The sequence below is a fragment of the Castanea sativa genome, chromosome 1 (assembly GCF_040712315.1).
Source record: "Castanea sativa cultivar Marrone di Chiusa Pesio chromosome 1, ASM4071231v1".
NCBI classification, from domain to species: Eukaryota; Viridiplantae; Streptophyta; class Magnoliopsida; order Fagales; family Fagaceae; genus Castanea; species Castanea sativa.
In genome coordinates, this window is record NC_134013.1 from 81,054,411 (window position 1) to 81,065,954 (window position 11,544).

The 11,544-nt window shown below is 35.3% G+C and overlaps 1 protein-coding gene across 1 annotated transcript; it reads right to left on the minus strand.

Moving 5' to 3' along the window:
* Positions 1–1,297: 1,297 nt before the first annotated feature.
* LOC142615029 (VAMP-like protein YKT61) lies at positions 1,298–10,023 on the minus strand. The gene is made up of 6 exons (XM_075787702.1): positions 9,686–10,023; positions 9,197–9,294; positions 6,115–6,219; positions 5,872–5,937; positions 4,085–4,171; positions 1,298–1,651 (listed from the first exon to the last, which is right to left on the minus strand). Exons 1-6 carry the CDS (start codon positions 9,876–9,878, stop codon positions 1,601–1,603), a joined length of 600 nt encoding a protein of 199 aa, XP_075643817.1. The 5' UTR covers positions 9,879–10,023; the 3' UTR covers positions 1,298–1,600.
* Positions 10,024–11,544: the final 1,521 nt, after the last annotated feature.

Consider the following 11,544-nt stretch of genomic DNA (forward strand, 5'->3'; position numbering starts at 1 on the left):
GTTGAACACTTAAATTAATATAATATAATCATACAACATTTTTTCAACATTTTAACTTGTGATAAGTTTTGGTTCAAATGTTACTTCTTAGTATTTTTAGAGAAGACATCCAGAGTTCAAATCTTTCATCTTCCAACTATTAGATTATTAAAAAAAAATCAAATTATTAACCCAAAAAGTAACAAAAATAAATAAATGAGGAGTCACGACAAAAACTTATTTTATGTTATTTTATTTTGATTTATAACGACTAACTCCTCAACTTAACTTGTCAAAATTTAATGTGCCGTTAGACTCACTAGAATTATAACTCATATTTTGAATTATTCTAAAGATGCTTCCTACGAGAGAATTCGAGGCGTATGACCATTGCAGTCCTTGGAACTTATCCGGTAGGTGGCGTAGTTTTCAATTGATTGTGACTTCTCTGTTGTTGTTGGACGCTAGTTGTAGTCTCTCATCTTACGAGTTTAGATATTCAGGAAATGTTAACAAGCAACTGTTAATGTTTTATAAGCCTTACTTTAAAAAAAAGTGAAAAAAATTATCAAAAACATTATTATAAAAAAAAAACTGTCGAAAGCCATTAAGTTACAAAAAAAAAAAAAAAAAAATTGTTATTAACGGGCACACCCGTGCCCATCAACACAACCATAGAGATATATATATATATATATATATATATATATATATATATATATATATATATATATTTTTTTTTTTTTTTTTTTTTTTTTTTTTTTTTTTTGTTGATCTGCATAGATATTTTACTACAGTTCAAATTACATAATTTTTACTCTAACTAGGTACTTTTGACATTCCTGTATTAATGACAAGGTCCAGTTTCTCAAAGCCTTCAACATTCTTCAATTAATTTTAGAACATTCTTTTTCTTTTTCTTTTTTGAGATACAATAACTTTTGAGAACATGTAAGAATATTCTAGTGCTTTTAATGCTATGAAATACCACCACCCAAAAACAAAATCGTAGGTCCTCCGTATCTTGTGCACTTCTCAACACAAAATTTGGGTAAATCCGTTTTATTGATATGCGAATCTGTAATTCATTTGTGTTTGAACGGAGAAAGTTCCTTTTTTTGTGACAATTGTGGGAGTTCAATATGGCATCTGTTCCTAAAATAGCAACTCAGAAGAGACTTTTTATTTTATGGCCAAAACACACTCAGGAAGAAACGATACTGTGTTTAAATTGTAAAAACACCCATTCTCCAAGCAGATCAATAATTTAATACCACGCGTTATAGTATGAATATACCTCCAATTTCAGAGAATGGAATTGCTTTCAAGGAACAAACCAACCTGTATATATAAATATGTAATCACAATGGATAAATCATAATACAACATATGAATTAAGCATGTCAATAGGCATATTAATACTATAATAGAAAGATCTGCTGCCAATCCACAATTTCCTTTCTTTCTTCCGTCTAGAAAATATGGAGAAAAATCCAGAGAGTTTTGCCAGGCAAACAATTGATAAACGATATAAACATATTACAATCACTATTTTGCCATTCATCAGCTTCCACTGAAAATGTCAAAGCCCATTACAGGATAGCCACTTGCCTCAGAAGCTTTAGAGTATGGTACAACACTGATTTGTCTTTTTAGCTTGCTTGTAGAACATCTGTTTCAACCATCATCAACAGGTTTTCATATTAGCAACAAGTTTAAGTCTATGGTTAATTCCAAAAGGATAAAATGGATCTCTTTTGAACTCTTAACAAACATACTGGTTTGTGCAAGTAAATAGGACCTTAATTAAATTATGTCATGATCCCTGATTTATTAACATGCATACAAACGTTTAAATATTGTTGACATTGTTGGAACAATATTTGGGTCTCACAGAACCAATTTGTTTAAAATATCCTAACTAAAACAGACAAAAGAGAAGTAGATCATCCATTGACCATTGAACTCGAGGAAAAAGGAAAACCATTATGCAGTTCCAAACTTCCAAATAAACCATATTGAAAGTAGATCATGATGTAGATGCTTTTAAGGAAAACCCAAAAACCACGTCCTGGAAGGGAATAGGGGCATAAACACTAGAAACAAACCAAAGACTTAATTTCAAGCTTTAAAACAATTTTTTTGATAATTCAATAGTTCCAACGAGGGCGGTGATTTGAACTTTGGATGCCTCCATCAAAAACACCAAAAGGTACTAGTTGAGCTATAAAGATTTTGGCTTCAAGCTTTAAAATAACAATAATAATAAATTTATTATCATACTAAGTTTCCAATAATTGTCAAACTCAATTAAGATCAAAATATTGATACATGTTCGTAGATGAAATTAGATGGAACCAAATTGGTGCTATAATAATAAGAGAGAGAGAGAGAGAGAGAGAGAGAGAGAGTTTATTATGCTCTTTGATGAAATGTGTATCACTAAGATGTGAAGTCACCATATCATCATTGCCATCATATACAACTGATTCCACTGTCAAATAGATGCATGGGTACTTTAATGAAAAGCATCTAGCTTAACAGGGAAGGAAGAAGGAAATAAGGATAAAGAATACAACTACTTTCATAATTCAGATATATAGAATTGACCATTAAAAGCACATGGACTTCTAATACAATTGACATATGATTTTCCAATTGGATAATTTGTTTCCCCAATGACCAATGATCTGGCACCTCCACCCCTTATGAACACTGTGAAGGGTGAGGTCATGAGTTCAAGACTTATTGGGTGTGTATATAACTCACTGATTAAAATGATAATAATTTGTGATTCCATAATGAAAAAACTCTTAAGTCAAAATAAATAGAAGAGCCAACAGAAAGGAAAATGGTATGTTAATGATGGTCAAAGGCAAGCCGGGTGCTTGCCTAGGTGCCTTTAGTGGGGCACTCGCCTTAGAGGCTAGACAAAGCAATGCAAGTGCTTAAACCATGTTGAAGGTGCTAAGGCGAGAGCCTCAATTTTTTTTCCTATTCTCTCTATACCTATGACCTCTCAGGTAGCTCTATTTCATCTTTTCCCCACCCCCACCTCCCCTCTCCTTTCTCTATATCACCTCTTTGTTTATATATATATATATATATATATATATATATATATATATATATATATATATATTAATTTCAATCATATAGTCTTTGGCTTTGATAGTCCTCTCTGTTTTTTTCAGAAGCTTTAGATTAAATTAATTTATATAAACTTGCTGTAAAACTTATTGTTAAAATAATTAATAAATCCTAAACTGTATTCAACCAATTTTGAAATCAATTAATAGACCTAATACTTCATGCAACACACTTGATTATAATATTTCACTACACTAGATACATATTATTTAAGTTCTATATGAATAACAGCTATATTTAGAATTTGGTGTCTCACTTCGATCAGGCTAGCCCCTTTTTGTAGCCTCACAAAGTGGGTGATACAAGGCCTTGGCGCCTGAAGGTCACCTATCACCTTTGACTACCTTGTGTATGCTAGAGCCAAGAAGTCTGACAGATCCCCCACAACCCAAATCCCTTTAAATTACCATAGATAAACTCCTCAAGACTTCCAGACCTGCTTGTGCACACAAGCATGAGTCTTCCATTATTTTTCTACAATGCCAAGAAGCCTATCACCTATCACCTTTGACTACCTTGTGTATGCTAGAGCCAAGAAGCCTGACAGACCCCCCACAACCCAAATCCCTTTAAATTACCATAGATAAACTCCTCAAGACTTCCAGACCTGCTTGTGCACACAAGCATGAGTCTTCCATTATTTTTCTACAATGCCAACTCAAGCTTGTTTCAAAAATCCTCCATAGGTAAGAATTAAGATGCTCTTGTCCAAACACAGACATTCAACATACAAGCTAAGTCTTTGGCTTAGATGATAAACTAAATACTAGCAACAGTATAAGTAAGCCAAAAAAAAAAAGAGTCAAAACTCCTACAAAGCATTCAATAGCCAGGTGATTAGAAGTATAAGCAACAGATATAGTTAAACTAATTGGCTAAGTAAAAAAGTGTTAGTGAATGGGTGTTTACATATCATGGCAAATGCATAATGGTAATATAAATCTTCTCTACGTACCTGCGATGCTGCACTGAGATCTGAACTCTTCTCAACTAAACTGTCCAGTTTCTCACCTCGTGCAAGTACACTGTCAATAGTCTTATGCTGTATGAAAGAAATAGATACTTATGAGAGAGAGAGGATTCTGATATAGCAAACAGTTTGCCATAAGAAAAAAAAAGGATCAAATCAACACGTTATTAGAAATCCAAAACCAAGTCAAACAAGATATATTCCTTCAAAATTTTACTAAGAATTCTGGTTGAAACTTTGTAGCAAAACTATGAACAGAAAGTTGGGGATAAAAAAAATTCCCACCCCACTTGACCCACCCTGCCCTGCACAGGCTTTCCCCTCCCCAAAGAGGCGACGAGGCAAGGATGATTTTCGCTCACCCTGCCCCAAATGTCTATAGATATACGTTTTTATTTGACACATAGTTTTTTTTTTTTTTTTTACATAATCTATTACCCTACCCCAAAATACTTATTTTTTCTCTCTTTTAACACAATCACAATTGCCTCTCTCCTTTATTTTTCATCTCTACCTCGTTGATGTCAAATCCACCTTATTAGGGATGACAAGATCCTTCCAACCCACCCCACGCAGGTTTCCCCACCCAAGAGGGGACGGGGAAGGGATGGGATCCCCCTGATTCGACCTGCCCTGCCCTGGCCCATATCCATACCTATTAAGAATTTTACAATAAAAGGAAAACCACCCATGCGAGCGAGAAAAAAATAAAAAAAAGGGGGGGGGGGGGGGGGGGAAGGGGATAGTTAAACAGATATCTCATGTGTAGAAGTTGATAAACATGGGCAAGCTAACCACCCACTTTTCTACCAAACATGGAAGGAATGGGTCCATAAGTCAACAATTTGTCTGATATATTCTTCTTTTACCATAACCCCCAAATGACATGCTTCTGTCCGTATTTGATCAGAACTTCCTACAACTCAACTTTTCTTTGAATAAAATACATAAGGAGAAGAAATCATTGAATCAAACCCCGTTAAATTTTAAAACCACCATATGTCTGCCAAAACTTAAGCATAAACCACTGAACCAAGAATTAGCAAGCTAATAAAAAGATAACATTAAAGGTTGCCAAAAAAAATGATATATCAAACTAGAAAATGATTATCTAAAACAGTGGCGGAGCTAGGATTTTAGTTTAGAGGGGGCAAAATTAAAAGACGATATTAAAAGTGCAATTTATCTAAAAAACATTAATCAACAATAATAACAAAATAAATAAATAATTGTAAGCAAATATGAATATATTTCATATTATTAAAATAAATAAACAAAAACAACCAATTCATAGCTACTAAAAAATTTACAAACTGATGGAGTAAAAATATGATTAGTGTTACTTAAAAAACATAATGAATAAATGTTTAAAATTATTTTTTGTGATTGGTGACATGCCAATTTGTAAGACATAAGTAGTAAAATTTGTAATATCTCTAGCATCATTTAAAGATAAAATGTTGTGAAAAGTATCATAAATAATAAAAATGGTGTAAATAATGATATAAAATAAAAATAAAAATAGTGAAATAGGTGGTTTGGTCCCTTCAAGTTTCAATAAGTAGAAGTTTTTTTTTTTTTTTTTTCATGTGACTGCTAATAAAATAAAAAATAAATAAAAAAAGAGTCAGGGGGGGCAGGTGCCCCCCCTCGCCCCCCTCTGGCTCCGCCAGTGATCTAAAATCAACCATCATGAAGATAAAAGGAACATAATTCAATTGTTCATAGATATAGCTGTAAACTAACTACTGTAGCAATAACTCTATACTTACGAGGATAATTTTAGTTTCATCCAACTCCCTCTGAATTTTCAACAACTTATCAGCCTCTGCAGGGTCCTGAAGAGTTAAATAAGAATAGGTGGGGAAAAAAAATAAGTTCTTTTAGTTGTAACTAATTACTTTTGAAGCTTCAACAATTAACAAAAACAGAAATGAAAAAGAAAAAGAAAAAGAAAAACCCAATCTATTTTCTGCCTAATGGCCCAATCTTAAACAAATGGAAAATAATAATGCCTGGAATTTCGTTAAAGCTTCATTCAGATAGGGCCATGGTTGGGTACTATCTGCTTGCACAGTCTTCCACGTATCACCAAAATTTTTCTGATACTCATCTAGCACCTGGAAAACATTGTAATCATCATCTATAAGTTAACTCAAGCAGAAATCAAGTATTAATATTTTACCAGTCCTACATGACTCTCTCTCCCTCTCACACACACGCACGCACATGCACACACATCGTCAAGTCTTTACATCCAAACAGACACTTCAGAACAACCATGGTTATGAACATGTGGCCATCAAGGGCAACAAGAATAATGATCCTAGTATGCCTGTTTTTTTTACTTCTCTGACCATCTCCAAATCTTTTCCCTTCCACCTTAAGGACAGTATTAAAGTATAGCATAAAATGTTACTACTTTAAACAACCATTAAAATTCTAAAAAATTGACAGCAAATGTACTACCTAGTCATCTACGACGTTCGTGTACATAGAGTGTTTGTAACGGTAAAAGAAACTTCAGAATGCATACTCAACAACAATACAACAGTAATAAGTTTTTTTTTTTTTGATAAGTAAGAATGATATATATACGAAGGGTTACTCTATGCCTGAAAAAACACAGAGCAACCTAGGAGATACAAGAAAAAGAAAACAAAGAGAAACAAAGACAACAAGAAAATTAGGAAGGGAAAAGGGAGCAAAGAAAAGAAGGGAGGGAATCACTAGACGTGAGTCCCCACGCGCGCGACCAATCAAAGAGAGTCCCACTGAAAAAAACAAGCAACTGTTCACTAGAGCTATCCAAATCCTCAAAAGTCCTCCCATACGCTCCTTCCAAATACACCAAAGGATGCAAAGCGGGACTAAATTCCAGTATTCGAGATGAATGCTTCCCCAACCAATTCCACCAACCAAAAAGCATTTCAGAATCGATCTAGGCATAACCCGTGCCAAGCCAAAAGTTAGGAAAACAAAGCTCCATAACCGGTAGGCCATATCACAATGAAGGAGAAGGTGATCTACCGTCTCTCCACTATGACGGCACATAATGCACCAATCCACAAAATCCAATCTTCTCAATCTCGCATTGTCTCCCGTTAGAATCTTATTCCAAGCTACACACCAAACAAAAAAAGAAACTCGCCTTGGGGCCTTTGCTCTCCAAATAGCTTTCCAAGGAAAGATAGTAGAAGGAGAATTTCTCAATTTGTTGTAGTACGATCGGATGTCAAAAGCTCCATTAGACTTCAATTTCCATCTCATCCGATCTCCAACATCCATAGGAGGGGTTATAGAACCCAACATACGAAGAAACCGCAGCCCCTTCATCCATCTCCCAATCATTAAAAAATCTACTAAACCGAACATTCCAAACTCTTCCATCCTCCGCCCCCTGCCTTTGCAAAGAAGCTTCAACAGAAGCCTCCTTCACAATGGCGATGCCAAACAACCTTGGAAAAGCCAATTGAAAAGGTTGATCCCCATGCCACCCATCCTGCCAAAACCTCACCCTGTTCCCCAAACCAACCACAAACTGACAATTTTTGCTGAAATCCTCCCAACCCATGCGGATACTTCTCCACAAACCACACCCATGAGCTCCCCTACCCAGTTTAGAGGTCCATCCCCCCCAATCTTCCCCATATTTTGAAGCTACAACCCGCCTCCATAGCCGACCCTCTTCCTTTCCAAACCGCCACAACCATTTCCCCAACAAAGCCTTATTAAAGGTAGTGAGTTTCCTAATCCCTAAGCCACCATTGGCTATAGGCGCACAAACTTTGTCCCAACCAACCAAATGCATCTTGCTCTCTCCCCAAAGGAAATCCCTTTGCAACTTTTCAATTTTATTAGCCACATGAGTAGGAATAGTGAATAACGATAGAAAGTAAGTCGGAAGACTAGAAAGCATACTCTTGAGGAGCATCAAACGACCCCCCTTAGACAAATACAACTTCTTCCACCCAGATAATTTCCGCTTAATATTTTCCAAAATTGTATTCCAAATTAAAGGGGAATTGTGGGGAGCCCCCAGCGGCATGCCCAGATACAACATAGGTAAAGAACCAACTCTACAGCCCAAGATATCAGCCAGAGCATGCACATCCCCAACCTCCCCTATAGGAACCATTTCGCTCTTATGCACATTGACCTTCAAACCCGTTACCGCCTGAAAACTAAGGAGCAACAACCGAATGTGAAGAATTTGCTCCACATCTGCATCACAAAAGAGGATGGTATCATCTGCAAATAAGAGATGTGAAACACGTTCCCCACCATTACTCCTGCCCCCAAGATTAAATCCACGAATCAAGCCAGCTCCATCCATTCTCTTTAACATCCTACTAAACACCTCCATCAAGATCAAAAACAACATAGGAGATAGCGGATCTCCTTGTCTTAAACCCCTAGAACTGCCAAAGAAATCAGCTGGGGACCCATTAACCAAAACAGAGAACTGAACAGTGGATATACAAGAACGTATCCACTTGCACCACTTCACTCCAAAACCCATTCTATACAGCAGATACAACAAAGCCTCCCAATTCACATGGTCGTAGGCTTTCTCCATATCGAGCTTACAAATGACTCCAGGAACCCTGCTCTTCCCACGACTATCCACACACTCATTCGCAATGAGAACCGAGTCAAGGATTTGTCTCCCACCCACAAAGCTGTTCTGATTCTCAGAAATCAACTGATCTAAACTGAACCTACTCGAACTACTTATTGATTTCTGAAATACTGATGAGTTCTTCACATTACAAAAAAAAAAAATTTAAACAAGATTGAAGTTCCCAATTAAATAATTTTAATATTTAAGCCAATATATTTGTATCTCATAGAACATTAAATCAAATTAGCAGCCAAGCTCTAAAATTCAACAACTGTAAACTTATACCAAAACAAAAAACAAACTTTAGCATGGCGAACAATTATCTAACACATTGATACACAGGCTTACAAAATGTATACAAAAGTAAAGCCCAAACGAAAATTCAACATCTAAAACTTATAAGGTCCAAATTTTTAGCTCCTGAAGAAAAAAAAAACACACACACACACAAGAAAAAGTTAGATAGTGTGTACCTGGTTGAGCAGAGAAAAAGCGCTCCGAACCGGGTAGTGATCATCCATAAAACCCAAGGAACAAATGCCATTCCTGTTGTAAGCATGCACCTTGTACTCTATTGAATACAGAAAGCAAAGAAAATGGTCATTAACAATACGAAAAACCAAGAAGGAATGTAATGTCCCAAAATATTGATAAACAAATGAAGATGAATTATGCATGCTACTTTCTAACACGCGAAGCATAAGAACATTTCCATAATTCAATTTCAAAAAGAACCAGGTTTCTGGTGTGTGTGTGTGTGTGTTTGGTATAATAGAATTGGAGCATGGAAATTGGAATCGAAAGGTATTCTAGGAATCCAATTTCACCGCATGCCAATAAATCCGAAATCATAATCATATCAAATCCCACGGGAATTCCAATTCCAAGAAAAAAAAAAACCTAATGCTAATAGAAAGAAAATGAAGAAAAGGAAAAAGGAGAGATGATCGGGAGGGAGGGACCTTCGTGCTGGACGGACTGGCGTTGGGAGGGAGGGGTACGGCTGGCGACGGTGCGAGCGACGAAGACGATGAATTCTTTGACGCTGGACCTCTGGAAATAGCCGAAGTGGCTGACGTCCAAGGCGTTTGCTAATATCACCGGATCTGTGCCCTCCGGGTTGCACTTCAATACCAATAGCGCCGTGATCTTCATCTCTCTCTCTCTCTGATTGCGTGTAGTTGTTTGTAACAGTCTCTCTCTCTCTCTCTCTCTCTCTCTGGTTGAGAATGGGAATGGGATCGCCGAAAGAGGAAAAAGGAAAGCGAAGTGGGAAGGAAGGAGAATAATAGTTTTATTAAAGTTCGGATCTGCTGCGACTCAGACTATACTATATACTATATGCCTTGCCGACATCACCCACCCTCATCCACTCGTTTTAACTTTTTATTTTTTAATTTCTCCAAAAAATAAATTCTTTTAAAAAAAAATTTTATTTTGGAAGGGTGCTCAATTGTGCGTATGTATTTAGTTGATTCATTGCATTGGATGGTAATAAAACTAAATAAATATAAATACACTACATTTTAAGTGAAATGTTGTGTCACTCTCCAAAAGAAACCAATTAATTGTAATGAAATATTCAAATTTTAACCAATGAAATATTATTCCATATTCCCCACCACTATTAAAAAAAAAAAAAAGCTGAAAAGGGGCAATTTTAGGGAAACAATGCGGGGTTACTCTGGAACGAGGAGGACAGCTTCTGGAATAAGGGAGCTTAACTATACTCAATACTTAATTTTACTTTTTTATTTTTAAGGATTAAATTTAAAGCCAAATAAATGACAAGTGGCGTTAATTCAATGTAATTCCTTGGTAATTGCGGAAAAAATAAGTAGTTATCTTGAAGAGGTGGCGAACATTTACTTAAAGTTACTAAAAGTATCAAATATGAAGACACGTGCTAAGCTTCCTTTGAAAAGAGATAAAAAATTAAAATTATTTTATTATTTGGTTTATTTTTACTATTATTTAATTTTTTTTACTATTTATGGGTTCTGTTGTATTATTTCAACTAATTTTTACCTTTATTTACAATACTTTCAACAATAAAATTTCAATTTCAACAAAATAAGCAGTATCCAAACAGACCCTAAATAGAGCAACTCGAAGATAGTTGCCACCAAACGGTTAAGAGTTTATCAGGCCTTGTTATTTTCAAGACACTTGGCAGCAGATAGACCATGAAGAAGTGATACATGACAAGAGAAACCATACATAACTATCAAAGCCTTAAGTATAAATAAAGGATATCTCTACAAGAAAAGGACACCATGCACAACTGAGAAGAAAATGGATCAATTATGAAATCAATTGTACTTTGATTCTTAGAAGATCAAGTAATTCTTAGGCACTCAAGTAGTCCATAGGTTTTGTAGAAGACTTTATGCTTGTAAGTTTATTTCTTTTGTACTCGTGATCTTATTCAAGCATGTATTTATCAAATTTGATGCAATATTTAGTAGTTAGTTTTCCTGCTTTTAATCAATTTAGTGTTAGAGTAATTAATAAGGCTTGAATTTATCATATTTCCTGCAATTTACTTTACTTCCAGATGATTTGCTCTGTATTAGTTCACTGCAAAATGAACTAATACAGAGCACCATTAGCACACCTCTACCACCACTGCCATCACATTTGCCACCACCATCATACCACATCACTTTGTCAACGGCCATCACTACCGCATCTACATGAAATATTAATAACTTTCAGTGCAAGCCAAATGATATAAAATTCTTCATTAATTCATTAGTCGTAATGAAACACATAAAAAAAATATTAGAAAATTTTTTCATATTAAAAATATTTTCAAACA

Bases quoted from the DNA above. Each gene is read 5' to 3' on its own strand.
- LOC142615029 (XM_075787702.1), bottom strand. From the start codon at position 9,878: ATGAAGATCACGGCGCTATTGGTATTGAAGTGCAACCCGGAGGGCACA. The intron at 9,295-9,685 runs GTCCCTCCCTCC...TGTATTCAATAG, and splicing joins CCAGTCCGTCCAGCACGAAG to AGTACAAGGTGCATGCTTAC. The intron at 1,652-4,084 runs GTACGTAGAGAA...TGGTTGAAACAG, and splicing joins ATCTCAGTGCAGCATCGCAG to ATGTTCTACAAGCAAGCTAA.